The 14,671-nt window shown below is 41.9% G+C and overlaps 1 protein-coding gene across 3 annotated transcripts; it reads left to right on the top strand.

Moving 5' to 3' along the window:
• The first annotated feature begins 3,263 nt into the window (after positions 1–3,263).
• csnk1e (casein kinase 1, epsilon) lies at positions 3,264–13,285 on the top strand. 3 transcript variants are annotated; one of them, XM_071463115.1, is made up of 11 exons: positions 3,264–3,565; positions 4,891–4,988; positions 5,093–5,203; positions 6,279–6,427; positions 8,122–8,350; positions 8,594–8,764; positions 8,950–9,098; positions 9,180–9,378; positions 9,484–9,629; positions 10,655–10,720; positions 12,810–13,285. In XM_071463115.1, the coding sequence occupies exons 2-10, from the start codon at positions 4,913–4,915 to the stop codon at positions 10,685–10,687; spliced, it is 1,263 nt and encodes a 420-aa protein (XP_071319216.1). In that variant the 5' UTR covers positions 3,264–3,565; positions 4,891–4,912; the 3' UTR covers positions 10,688–10,720; positions 12,810–13,285. The 3 variants fall into 3 exon arrangements, with proteins under 3 accessions (XP_071319216.1, XP_071319214.1, XP_071319215.1); XM_071463113.1 differs by lacking the exon at positions 3,264–3,565 and adding an exon at positions 3,815–3,948; XM_071463114.1 differs by lacking the exon at positions 3,264–3,565 and adding an exon at positions 3,815–3,948 and having other exon boundaries at positions 12,813–12,944.
• Positions 13,286–14,671: the final 1,386 nt, after the last annotated feature.

Below are 14,671 nucleotides of genomic sequence, written 5' to 3'. Positions count from 1 at the left end.
AAGTTCATGTAGGTGTGAACACTGCATTTATTCTGGAGCAGCCGCTGGTTTTGTATCCCGTTCTGCTGCCTTATTAAGTTTTAACCAATTGAATTTCAGGATGAGTGGTGGAATTAATTCTAACACCAGAGAAGAACATCCAGAGTATGCGTAGTGAGTTCTACTTACCTGGTGGTAAAGCAAAAACCAAAGTAGCTAATTACCATTCATTTTTAGCTGTTTGACATCTATTTCTTCACCTTTATTTATCGCACACAGCCCAAGAAGCTATGGAAAAAACCCAAGCAAAATATGTTTCCTATGTGTGGACAGACAAGGTGGAGTTTCTGCTCAACATCACATCACAGTGCAAGGTGATGAAAGCCAGGCAGGCTTTTTTGTCCTTTTTATTCTTAATTTTTTCTATCATTTTGGCTGTATTCATGCATATGGCATACATTTTGGTAAAGGTGTGCATTTCGGGGGGAATTTTGGAATTTCAACTTCAGCTCAGAAAATATGTCTTTAGTGCACTGCGTACACAAAATAGCTACACTCACGACCTCAAAGACCAAAATGTCAAAATAATTTAAAATCATTACAACTGCAATTTTTGATCCATCTGCACTAAATCACATTCTACTTTGTATTTGTATAAGTTTGTCCACATGCAAGTGTAGCCTATGTGATTGCAGGTCCATATGAGCTGACAGCAAATGGTTCTCATGGCGTTATTTTTCATGATAATCCAAACAGAACATTTCCTCTCAACATTTAATATATGGAAAATAATGGATAAAAAAAACTTCAGTGGTTTTACCCAAACAAACTGACAATTAAAGGGTTAAAGTCCTGACAATGAATGAATATGCTGTGAAATTCTGTGAAAGTGGAAAATAGTATTGATCTTAAATATGTTGCTGTGGTTTCTTAATGTGGACACTGTGTCCTCTGAGGCCCCGAGTGTGAGTTCTGACTGCGCTGGGCTAAGCTAGCTGCTTTTTTTTTCCTCTTTCCGGTGCACCAAGTGGTGTTTTTTACTTTCTCAGTCAACGTGTTAGCCAGGCTAATGTAAAAAGTAACGTATGCTTTCTAAAATGTCTGAGTGCCAGACTTTTTACTCCAACAGACCTGAAATCAATTAGCTTAGCTGTTAGCCTTCTCCTGTCCAAGCTGGGCTAATTTAGCTTTGACACTAGAGCCGTGGTTCATGCTTTTATTTTAAGGTTTTAAAACAAAATAATCTTTAAAAACATTAAACTCCCTCCCTTTTTTTTTCTTTAGTTCTCATATTAAGACCTATCACTGTGATAAGTCAATGATAAAAGCGTTTATGTTGCCGCCACTGGACCACATTGCATAGCCTACCTACTCTAAAAGATGACAACCCTGGCAATCACAAAGCATCACGAAGAGTTAAAAGGAAAGAGTTAGGAGATAGATTGTGAATAGACGAGTGTATCAAAATCTACAATAATACATACAAGCACAAGAAATTTGGGAGTCTGTATTAAGGTTAATGTTTTAATTAGATTTTTGTTGTGGTGCCCCCACCCCCCCCACCACCCACCTCCCTCTCTTTTCACATGCATCATGTGCACCTTGAACACTCCCTTCTTGACCACTTCATATAGTTGCAGACTGTCTTTCTATCCGACTTCTAGTTTCGGGCCGCTGTGTTTTTCAGGCGCTTCACTGGAATCAACCCAGAAAGAGGGACGAAGGCCAGCCGGGGCAAAGGTCGTCTCCAAGAGGACTGGGAGAGTCGTCCAGAAGAAGTCTGTCACAGTCAGTCCCCACGTCTCCGCTCTTCTGAAGAACCTCACAGACTTTGAGTGGAATGTCATAGGTCAGCGAGAGCTCTGTACCCAGGCGCTTCATATCAACACAGCCACAGTAATATAATATAATATAATATTCCTGGTCTCCTGCCCACTTCAAACGCTATATACCTTCACAAGGACTTAGTCTTTCTGCAGTGTTCTACCGCAGGTATAGGTGTTTACCTGAACGAAACGAAGGGAACGCGTTCACCTTTCCCAGGGCAGGAGTGCTCTTGTAGGATGTGATTAGTCTAGTCTTCAATATTACTGTGTATGAAAACTGTCAGTAAAATTTAGAACTGTAATGAAAAAAAAAAAAAAACAGTTTGTATCACCAACAACGAGTATTTCAGTTAGTGTTGCCTTTTTCTAATAAACGTTGGGTCACATATTTAATCTTAGAATTTCTTTGTCCCTTTTTTCCGTAGAAAGATTTATTGCTGGATTTTGGTGAACATAATCATTCAGTATGTGTATCTTGCATAGATTATCACACTGAAATCGCTAGTCAAGGGTTAGGGTTACACTCAAGGCGGTACTTAATTCATGGTGGCCGGCCGTCATCAATACTGTCATGATTACTGCAGCCACTGTAAATTGTAATAACATACAACCCTATTCTGTGTTTTTAATACTTACTGGTACAACAGTAATAAGCTGTAAAATAAGTTTACAGTAAGGAAACTATAGAAAAAACAGTAGACTACTGGCAACCCTGCTGTTAATTTACATGACAGTCTTTTACAGTGTTGTTGTTACAGGCCAACATTTTTGAGATTCATACCATCACACATCCCATGAGTTGGAGGTTTGGAACTGCTGTGGAATGAAGCTGCTTCCACACTTTATTGTCACATCAGGTTATTTTAAATGATACTCCCGGCTGTGAAAGCCGCTGTTTGGATTTATGTAAGCATTTACTTTGAGTCTTTAAGCATTAAGAGGCAGAACATTCCCTCGGGCAGTAGTCATGGGCCTCCTGGTCCCAATGCAGATGATACAAAAAAGACTGCAATTCCACTTTAAAAAGGGAATTGTCAAAAATGTGTGAGGTAATAAAGTTTTTGTCAGAGCCACTAGAGGGGGCAAGTCTCTGTTCTCCTGTGCATACAGAAATCCATGCGCACTTTGCCTCTTATAGATGGACAGGTACTGTAACACGCAAGTGGCACCTGTAGCCCGAAACCTGTCTTCACTTGGTTCTGCGCTGTGCTTTCAGAATAAAGGTGAGGGTTTCTTATCGGTGCAGGCACATGCGGCCGCTGCGCGTGAGCGGCTCGATCCCTGCGCGCGTTTCATTCACGAGAGCCAGCAGCAGGTCGGCGGCTTTAAGGCCATCCGGGCACCTCCGCGAGCCTGTGGATGACATCATCGAGATTGTCAATGGTGTAAACTGAGAGAGGGCTGGGTGGGTGGGGGGGGGGGGGTGTGAGGGGGAGAGAGAGGGAGAGGAGAGCAGCCAGAGAAGAGAGAGAGAGAGAGAGAGAGAGAGAGAGAGAGAGGGTTCTCAGTGTCTGGTTTCGGCGATTTTCTTTAAAAAAAAAAAAAAAAAAAAAAATCCTGACAGTGAGAATCTTCCAGAGTAGCGTGGCTCGGGTCCGCTCGGCTCGGCTGTGTTTCTGGGGGACTATTTTTCGGGAGCAGGGGTTCAGGTCACGGATCTCCGAGGTTATGAGCCGTCCGAAGCCGCGTCGGTGCGTCGCTGTCCACGGTCCTGAGTGAGAGACACGGAGCCGGGCGACCACGGAGCCTGACACAACCCGGTGAGGAGGGGGGGGGGGGGGTGTATTTTGGCTTGTCAAGGTGTCTGGAGGCTTGTGTGTGTGTGTGTGTGTGTGTAAGGCGTTTTGTGTCAGACAAATAGAGCCCACATAGAGTCGTGTTGGGGCGGGGGGGGTCCTATAAGGAGGGTGCGGTTATGGGAATTATTGCCACATTTGATGGTCAGTGGGAGATGAGCGGTGTGCTTTTGCATTCAGCACCTTCCCCCCCGTGTCTCTCCCGTGGTATCTGGGCCAACTGCATGAAGTATTCTCTCCGACAACATCGCGCCTCTCGCCTGTTTCTGCGGTCCTTCGCAGCTACAGTGGCTCTCAGCGTTCTAACAGTGACAGCAGAGGAAGGGAATGGTCCGGAGAAACCCGAGGTAAAGGGTTTGGTAATGTGCGCCAGTGGCTTGCTCTGCCTTATTTCCCCTGCACTGTGTGTGTCGGTGGGGTGTATGTAGGTCTACCATGCAGCCAAGACTAAAAAAAAAAAAAAAAAAAAGAACTTAGTCAGCATTTGGGGCAATGTCAAACTGGTTAGTAAAGCGTAATCTGTCGAAAAGCCTTCAGTCATTTCCCACTTTCAAGTCCTTATTTCATGGCTGTTGGGGGCAGATGGGGCTTGGGTGAGGAAAACATGACTCATTCGAATTTTGTCAGGGGACTCCAGTCAGAAATTGGGAGTTTATGCAAATCGCTTGTATACAGGACCACAATCCTTTGAAGTGCTTTGGGAAGAGTGTGTGAGATGCTGCTCCAGCACCCCCCACCCCCCACCCCCCAACCCATGCAGCTCTGAATAAATCATGTTATACAATTACACGCTCTGTTCTTCTTTGCTCTCACCTTTTCCCCGTGCACTTTATAAACACTTCAGTGGCCTACATTGTTGTCCTCTGAGATACCAGAACTTATTATCACGCCCTCTGAAGGTGTAATGACTCTAACTCAACAAAACATGGTTGTTGCATTAGATGTTGTGCACTGAGAAATGTTTCGCTTCCACTGTGCCTTCAGTCACATCCCATCACTTCACGGCTGGAAGTGAGCAACATTTTCCTAACTAGCTCCAGTGAGTCAACCCAGACTTGCACTATGTCACTGTTTTGGCTCAATAATTTCCACTTTTGATTCTTTCTCATCTCTCCAGTCGATTCTTCCCAAGCTTCCTCTTTCATTTCCTCTCACGATACAGCAGCCCAAGGGCTCATAGCTTTGAGTCTAAAGTCTGCAGCTTTGCACCACAGTGTCCTTTTACTCTATTGATCACCAGTGATTGATGACAGCTTTGTGTGTGTGTGTGTGTATGTTTACCCCATCAGTGAGTTGAAAAGCTCAGGAGCCATGGAGTTGAGGGTGGGAAACAAGTACCGCCTTGGGAGGAAGATAGGGAGCGGATCCTTTGGAGACATTTACCTCGGTAAGAATTTGTTTTCTGCGATTACTTGATCTCACACTTAAATTTTGTTGAATGTTGTAGCTGCTGATATGTTGTACCTGAGTCCCTGCTGTTTCTACCATCAGGCTCTAACATTGCTACAGGAGAGGAAGTAGCCATCAAACTGGAATGTGTGAAAACCAAACATCCACAGCTTCATATTGAGAGCAAGTTCTACAAGATGATGCAGGGCGGAGGTGAGATGCACCGAAGAGTTTTTTTCAGGGGTTTTGAAAGCTTTACTAGGAGGCACTGAGAGGCAGTGAAGAGTTTTAGGTGCACTAAGGGTTATTTAGGGCTTTTGATGAGTAGATACAATAGTCGAGGGGTCTTAATGAAGATAACAGTTGTTTCGGAGGCATTGCAGTGCATTTTGAGAACTTGGAAAGTATTTCAGAACATTTAAGGACATATGAGGTGCATTCAGGGTCATTCCAGGACACTGAGAGACATCTTCAGCTGGAATTAAAGATCATGTAACTCAGTTTGAGAGATATTAACAGCCATTCAGTAGCACCGAGGTGTAGTCATGGCTGTTGAAAGGTGTTGAGGGGTGTTTAAATGATGCATGTTAATGATGGAATTAACAGATATTGTATAAGATAAAGACAAGATAAAACTTTATTGATCTTACATCATCACAGAGACAGACTAAGAAGTAGGAAACCAGAAGAAGCCTGTCTGAAAGAAATAAAGAGAGATGACATCAAAATCCATATGCAAACATACAGTACAGACAAAGACATTACCTTAGATTAAGTGAAATCCAAAGATCCAGTAGTATAGTAGTACAAGTCCAGCAGCCATCATGTGTGTACTATTTATAATATAATTACAGGTATAAGCATGAATAATAAATACAATATACATAATAACATATCAAAGCATATAGTGGTATGTATATGTGCAGTGTATGTAACATGCACATTCTATACATTAGTGATGCACTGCTATGAAATATTTATATAATAAAAATGTACATTAATTCTATTATATAGCATATCATACAGTGTAATATAGCATCATGACACAGTGATAGAAGTAATTTAAAGTAGTGTATTATATAGTGGTTGTTACAGTATGTTACTACCACTGCTACCTAAATAGTGATAAAACCATAATATATGATCGTAATATACAAGCATGCAGAGAAGCAAAGACAAACAGTTAAAAGTAATGAATAAAAGTTTAAATGCGATATCCAAAATTAATGAAATAGTTGAACTAGTTATGTAATTGAGATATATTGTTGATTATTGTCCCCCCCAACAGTGGGAATCCCGTCCATTAAGTGGTGTGGAGCAGAAGGCGACTACAACGTTATGGTAATGGAGCTGCTGGGCCCCAGTCTGGAGGACCTGTTCAACTTCTGCTCCCGCAAGTTCAGTCTGAAAACGGTGCTGCTGCTGGCCGACCAGATGGTGAGACAGCCTGACTGACTGCAGTCCACACTATAAAACACAACAGTCCATCAGGGTTTTTCCTGAGATCCTCAGCCAATAATCGCCACACAGTTCCTCAGTAGGAACTCATTGCTCAAAGACCTCAGGGTGCATAGAGTCTTTATAAAGGTGGTTCCTTAAGGCTCCGAGGCTGAGAAACAATACATGAACAGAATTATAAATGATGGAACAAATTTAAAAATACAATTCCAAACATATTAAAAGGGCCACCGCTGTCTAAACTTTCACCTTTGTTTGCACGCAATGCTCTGGAGTCAACCTCAGGCTGTGAAGTTATAAAGATTTCAATAAAAGCATGTCTCTATTTTTAGACTATGGCTAAATGGATCATTTGAAATTTGAGAACAATTCTCATCTAAACTGAAGCTTGTTTCCCGGCTCCACACAAAGCTTATCCCCTCACCATCTCCAACCATTCAGCTCCTCCATGAAAGTCAATTCAAATCTAGGACATGGAGGCTCCACAAGGCGGCCTAATCCTTGTCGCATAGGTCAGACTGCCGTGTCTTTTATGAGCCTTTTAAATCTGTTATATGTCATTCTTTAGTCTACAACTGGCACATTTGTTCTTTTCATCCCATTTTCTCTTGGCCACTTGACCTCTTTTCCTAATCACTCTCTGCTGTCGTTGCAACATCTCTCCCCTCCTCTCCCCTCCTCTCCTCTCCTCTCAACTGCACCATACCATAAAATGACCCCTATATATCTGCACACAGGCTGACAGGGTTATTGATCAGTACCAGTGACTCAACTATTATTTCATCGGGTAATGAGAGTTGTGCCCTTTGAAACTCACTTTCAGTTTTAGATCAAACACTCAGATCTAAAACTGTGAGAATGTAAAAACTCCCAGTGTTGCAGCTCTACCAGTCAAGACCAGTAAATTTTACTGATTTAACTGGTTGTTAGATGCTAAGGCCAAAGTCCTCACTAATCTGAAAACCTGAAGAAGGACAGATTCAAATTTTTACATTGTCAAACATCGATCAGTCAGTTTTTCTATTTTATTTGGTTTGTTTTGTGCACTTTAAGGATCATAATCTACACCTGCATATACTGTACTACTGACTGAATGAATGAATGAAAATCAACTTGGAAAGATGTGAAACTGAAAGGTAATCCATCACTGTAAACATTTCATTGTTTTCCTTTTTGGTCACTTTTTGGTTTTTCATTTTCAATCTGTGTTAATTTTCTTCAGTCTTCTAGCTAAGATTTTAATAATAACTCATTCATAGAGTCCAGTTTTGGATGTCAGAGCATTTTCCTGACATTTTAAAAACATTCCCTGATGGCAACATGCATGAGTATATGAAACTTATGTAACCGTGACAAAAAAATTACCACTTCACTTAGTTGATAAATGGAGCTCAATTTACTTGTCACATAGAGTAACACTAAACCTGTGAAAACAGAGGTTTTCAGGAGTGGGAGCTCTCTAAAACCTGAGAAAATAACCCTGATTGTGTCACACCTCTTTGCTACTTTGATTCTGACCGTTACTTTTATAAATGAGTCTGTTGTGAGTCCAGCCCTTAAACTCATAGTATACGCTTATGAATTGCATTTTCTGCAAATGGGCCACAACATGCAAGACCACCAGTACTCTCAGTTAATCCAACTAAATCCTCTTCCCTGTCTTATGGCTACAGATCAGTAGGATTGAATACATCCACTCCAAGAACTTCATCCACAGAGACGTGAAGCCCGATAACTTTCTGATGGGGCTCGGCAAGAAGGGCAACCTGGTCTACATCATCGACTTCGGCCTGGCCAAGAAATACCGTGACGCCCGAACGCACCAACACATCCCCTACCGTGAGAATAAGAATCTCACTGGCACCGCTCGCTATGCCTCCATCAACACCCATCTGGGCATCGGTAAGACAGCGCACACACACAGGTTGGCCTAGATACCTGTCTAGGTGGGAATGTGTGTGTTCTGCAAAACCTACTGTGGTTTATGTGCGTGTTCACAGCAGAATGTCAGTAGAATATGTTTCCCTTGTCCCTGTCCTCCTTTTTTTTTTATCTTCAACCTCTTTTTTGTGTCCTTTTCTTCTTCTCCCCATGCATATTTTTTCATTCTCTCTTCTCTCGCTGTTCTTTGTTTTTCCTCCACAGAGCAGTCGAGGCGAGATGATCTGGAGTCTCTGGGCTACGTTCTCATGTACTTCAATCTGGGCTCTTTGCCCTGGCAGGGGCTCAAGGCCGCTACCAAGAGGCAGAAGTATGAACGCATCAGCGAGAAAAAAATGTCCACTCCTATTGAGGTGCTCTGCAAGGGATACCCCTGTGAGTAAAGATGGGATTTTGACAACAGCAATAGGACGCAAAACAGAAGAATAACAGACTGCGATAACAGTAGAAAGGCCAATGTGCAATATTTAAGCCATATTTTCCCTCAAAAGGTTCAACCCCTCACCTGTCTTTGCCTAAAACCCACTTCTCTCTCTCTCTCTCTCTCCTGTGTTTCCCAGCTGAGTTCTCCACTTACCTGAACCTGTGTCGCTCCCTGAGGTTCGATGACAAGCCAGACTACTCTTATCTGAGGCAGCTCTTCAGGAACCTCTTCCACCGACAGGGCTTCTCCTACGACTACGTCTTTGACTGGAACATGCTGAAGTTTGTGAGTGTCATGCTTTTGCAAACTATTTCTACCTTGGTGGTTCAAATCTTTCTGACTATGTTTCTTGACCCTGTGTTTCAGGGGGCCAGCAGGACAGCAGAGGATGGAGAGAGAGAGAGGAGGGAGGGGAAAGAGGGGGAGGAGCGAGCAGGTGGAGGCCAAAGAGGAGCTGGAGGTCGAGCTTTGCCGCCTGGTCCAAACCCTTCAGCAGCCAACAGAGTCAGGAACGAAGCAGACGCTGCACCCTCCAATCCGGTCACACGTGGCGTCCAGCAGTCAGGTCCGCATGTTGTTCGGTTCTGGATGTTTGGAAGTCACTGTGAGATACAACTGTAACGCCCTTGAACCTTTTATTTCAACTTTGTGTCTTTGCGTGTACCTGCAGGTAATCGCTCTCCTCAGGCGGGGAGGGCGGAACGAGCTGAGCGAGAGAGGAAGGTGGCCATGAGGCTTCATCGCGGGGCCCCCGCTAACGTCTCCTCCTCTGACCTCACTGCACGCCTTGACCAATCACGCATCACTGCATCGCAGGTAGGAAGATGGAAGATGGTGAATCAACAGGTTCTGTGAGACCTTGTTCTAAGGGGAGTTGGTGCAAATTGTATGCATCATCACCAGTTGCAAATTACATGCTTTAGATTTAGTACTGTATGCACCGAACATTTAGAGACTGATGACACCTGACTGAAATATCTCAGTAACCATGGGATGGTTAGCCATGAAATTCTGCCCAGTCAGTCATAGTTTCCAGACAGTGTATCCTAGTGATCCTGACATCTCCATAGCTGTAGACTCCTAGTCTTGTTATTTTAGGCCTGAACCATAAATAAACTGCAGCAGGGATGCTTTGTTACTAAAATGGATCAGAGGGATTTTCATCACCTTGGACTGTTGAACCTTTTTCGTGACACAAATTCGTAATTCATGATGCCAAATTGGAAATATTGGTCCTGGGAAAATATTCAACCATATAATGTACTCATGATTACCACCAGGATATTTATGTAAAGAGTTTTTGTTACCGTGCAGTTTAAGTCTGATACAATATGAACATAGAACAGGCTAATCTGCCAAAGCAGGAATCTTGTGTCCCACAGCTTTGTAATTTGTAATTGGACTCTCTCCAATGCTTCTTCATTTACTAGGGATCGTGTCAGCTTCCTGCAGCGGTGACTGCAGCCACTCTGCGTGTCCAGACTGACTGTGGTGTAATTTCAGTTTCATTCAGTAAACTGACTGCACCAGTGAATAAGCCCGCTCCTGCTGGTCCAAATCTTTACTCAGTTTCTGTGCTTCTGTTTCTTTGCGGGTCTACCTGTCATCTGAATTTTTTGTATGGAAGCAGCAAACCTCTGTGAGACTGCAAACTGATCACAAATAGCCACATTCTGACTAAAGACCACAAAAAACTAAAGTCAGGTCATGAATCAAGAATGAAGAAAGGTCACAGGGTGTGGGCATGGACGAGCTCACGTTTGAAGTGTGGTGTTTTCTTCAGGTTTCTGTCTTCTCCCTTTGTTCTGCTTCAAACGTCTCATCTTTCCCTCCATACTCAGGTCAGTGTGCCGTATGAACATCTGGCAAAGTGAGTTCATCCTGGCTGGCCTGCAGGTCAGTGGCAGGTATGGACATGGGTCACACACACATACACACACACACACACACACACACACACACAACATGCCCTTAAACAGCTATCTTTGATGATCCCCGACCCCCACCCTTCATATCCAGGTAGAGAGAAAAAAATCTTTGATATTCAGCTGAATTTTGAACAGTGGTAATTCAAAGCAACAAGGATAAATGAAAAAAAAACCAAAGCAAATTATTAACAAAATCAGAGAAGTTAAGTTGAGGTGCCTTATTAAAATGGCCATAAACCCAGCTTAAAATGAAAGTAATTCTGGGAAATGTAGGAAATCAATAATCAAAGTAATTTTACATCCCTTGAAAAAATAAGCTCCATACAGTGAACATCATAGACTTTTTTTTGCCAGTAAAAACATTTGTTGTCTGTTTATCCATCTTTTTCCTCTGTGCCTATAACTCCAGTGTTGTCAAAACTCAATTAAAAGCACATCAGTGAGCTACAGTGTTGCACTATATGACATTGTCCTTCATTACGATGCTTTTCCATCAAAAGTTCCAGAAAGAACCAGAAGTCCAGTAACTTTATGTTTCAAATATGTTTATTGGGAAACCAATCACTTAACAGAGAAGTTAACAGTCGACAGTTATGTTTCCTTTGTTTTTTAGAGAAGGTGAAAAAGTAATCCCTGACAAAAAAGACTAATGACAAAAATGAATAGCAAGTAAACAAGCAGAGCCCTGCATCAACAAAGCAGACGAAACAAAAAAGACAGGACAAAAAAAAAAAAAGGGCAACAGTGCATAGTGCTGTTGTGCACTATTTAGCCTCTTTAGCCCCTCAGATGTTCCCAGAATTATTAAAATAAGATCTGGGTCTAGTTGAATCCCCAAAATCAACGAAAAGAAATCAAATATTTCATGCCAGTAGTTTTGAAGTTTGGGGCAGAGAGCGAAACTATGAGATAGGGTACCCTCCATGGACTCACATTTCTCACACAAAGGAGAGACTACAGGAAATATTTTATGCAGCTTCGTTTTGGAGTAATGTAGTCTGTGCACTATTTTAAATTGAATCAAACAGTGTCGGGCGTTTATAGAACATTCATGGATGTGCTCCAAACTCTTCTCCCACACATTGGGAGGTATCCGGGCTCCGAACTCTCTTTCCCATTCCTCTTTCATCCTGTCCATCTTGGGAAGGCACATGTTTTGTAGTATCTCATATAGTTGCGAGATTATGTAGTGTGGATTGGGGAACAGATTAAATAAACAAATAATAAAATAAAATAAAATAAATCTTGTCTGGGTTTGCCTTCTCGAAATTAGGTGTGTTCTGACATAATTCCTAATAAGTCCAGTAACTTTAACAGGGGTAAGCACATTGTGAATTGCATTTCAAATTTAGCAAATTAGTCTGCTAACATATCAAAAGCATGATGCTTGCTTTTTCCGTGTACGGTTGTTAAAAAAAAACAAAAAAACAAAAACAACAAACCTGGTGTTTATCATTGGTTGATTGGTTGTAAAATTTCTTGGGCCACATTGTCGGTCACAAACTACATGCAACATGAAACAGCATAAAATGCTTGGTTACACTCAGCAACATTCAAAGGTTCAATGCTGCAGCTCCACCCCAAAAGTTCCTGAACCTTCAGGTAAAACCTCCTGAGCAGGAATGTTTTTGGTGGTAAAACTATGTCTGCAGAAGTTAGTGTAGACCCTGTTTCCTCCAGTGGAAATGCAGGAATGTTCCTGTTCCACGGGGGAAGGTTTGCGCAATGGAAACACACCTACTGTCATTTATTTCAAGTCAGTCCTACATAAGCCATCCTGCTGCTGTTAACATTCACCAGTGTTTCAAATGTGCTGATGTAAACAGTCCTAAACAAGTTCAATATTTACTCCTGTTTGTAAAAACTACCAGCTGTTTTAGCCTTTTTAAAATGAAAGTTTGTATTCATTGGGAAGTCAGAAAGTATTAAATAACAGACTAACACATTCTTAGTTCTGGTCATTTCGTTGGATTTGTTGACAGTGAGAATAATACAGAATATCTCCAGTCTTATTCTTCCCTTAACCAAAACCTAACATTTCTCTTCCTTGTTTTGTCTCTTGGTTCAGCAGCTGCAGGGTATCAAATACCCCTTACTTTTCAAATGGATGAATGAAAACATGAATGAGTGGAGGAGGAGAAGAAGAGCAGGAGGAGGAGGAGGCGTTGCGGGCCCTTAAAAGGGGGACGAGGGTGTCCGTGTGTCTGTCAGTGCTGTGTGAGCATGCTCAGTGTTAGAGAAACGCTGAGATGATGGAAAACCAATGAGACAAACAGACTCTTGGCTGGAGCTGGTTGGTACTGCTTTTCGGGTTGCGGCTGGAGGAGGAGGAGGAGGGGGCTGAAACAACACACAGGTCCCGCCCCTTCTTCACTCATATTCACCTGCCCATCGACTCAGAGGCTCAACTTGCAAAAAAAACAAAACAAAAAAAAAAGCAAAAAAAAAACATCTAAGTGCACAAAATGGACTAAATTTCAATTATTCTGTGGTTTACACCTGTGTTTGAATAAAAAAAAATAAAAAAAATCAACTATCAAACCTGCTAATGTTTGAGAGCTACATCCGCTGTTTATGGTGTTCTTGATTATAAATGAATATGTAAACAAACTATGGACATGAACACAAAACTAAAGCGTATTTAGGCCTATAATAGATGAGACGGGAGAGTGCTTACAGATGGACCAATGAGGAGATCAGAGGGAGGGGATGACTGAGAGAGTCTGTGGATGGGAGCAAGGCTGCTTTTTGTCGGTAAATGTCAGTGTCTGTCTGTGTGTTATTGTCTTAAGTATTCGTTTTGCCTTCAGCTTTGCTTTAGAGAGTCTGAGGAAAGGAGGGACAGATGAGGGAGGAGTGACTATTGATGAACTATCTACAAATCATATCAGAGGACCTGTCCCCGATGTGATGACCTTTCAATTAAAAGTGAGTCTGACATAGGCGAGATTGACCAGTCAAACATGCTGACGGAATGTGAAGAGAGAAGAAAGAGGAGTAAGACAGCTTTGAGTTGAGGACAGGATGAAGGGAGAGCCACGACGATTGTACGATATGATAAAGCCTTAGTCCAGCTTGTAACTCCAGGAATGAGGAGACTTGAGAAAGTTATAAGATCTTGGTGGTGAACAAGTCTGGTGTTACATTTGTATTTTTCTTCTTTATGTTTGCTTTTTTTGTTTTATAATACATGTAAATGTGTAGATACCTTTTGCCAGAATGTGACAGATTGTTTAAAGCTGACGCTGGAGAGAAGAGTGCTGTTTACCTCCTGAGAGCTCTGGGGCAAATAGTGAAACAAAAACCTTTAGAGTCTGCCAGAAGTGTGTGTTTTGGTTTCCGCTGTGGCAGGCAATGACACAAAGGTTCTTGCTAATATTTTGAGGAGTGTTTCGACCCAGACCTTTCAGGATGGACAGATGTCACCGATTGGAAAGAGCTGACTGATGTCCTGTACATTTCTTTACCATGCTTCAACTTTATTACTATGATATTTGTGTATATTTTCTGAATCAATAAAAATATACACAGCTTATACAGACTTATGATAGTGTGTTTTACTTGATGGCAGTATTTTTTCTTTATTCCATACCGAATGCAATTCATTTATTTTGGTATATTTTCATCTAATGTTTATCTATTTTTGCACAATTGATTAAATGTTAAATATGTCCCTTTCATATAGCTATAAGACTAAAAGTCGGGATATCGAAGTCATTGCTTCTTTAGTTTATTCAGTCTATTTAGTCTATCTTTGATCGGTCTCCCAACATTTCCAGAATGATTACAGAGGACATGCCCTCGATGTTATAGTAGCCATGGCCCTGATGACAAAGATCTGTAGAGAGGCTATGGATATCATTGGAAAAAATGTAATGTTAGCAATTATTCAGTTTTACAGTGGTGGAGAGTAACTAAGTGCATTTACTC

Source organism: Trachinotus anak, unplaced genomic scaffold, assembly GCF_046630095.1.
Source record: "Trachinotus anak isolate AG129_WGS33_773 ecotype Australia unplaced genomic scaffold, CSIRO_AGI_Tana_v1 ptg000025l, whole genome shotgun sequence".
Taxonomy (NCBI): Eukaryota; Metazoa; Chordata; class Actinopteri; order Carangiformes; family Carangidae; genus Trachinotus; species Trachinotus anak.
The sequence above is the reverse complement of the archived record's forward strand: the minus strand, read 5'-3'. Positions and strand labels throughout refer to the sequence as shown.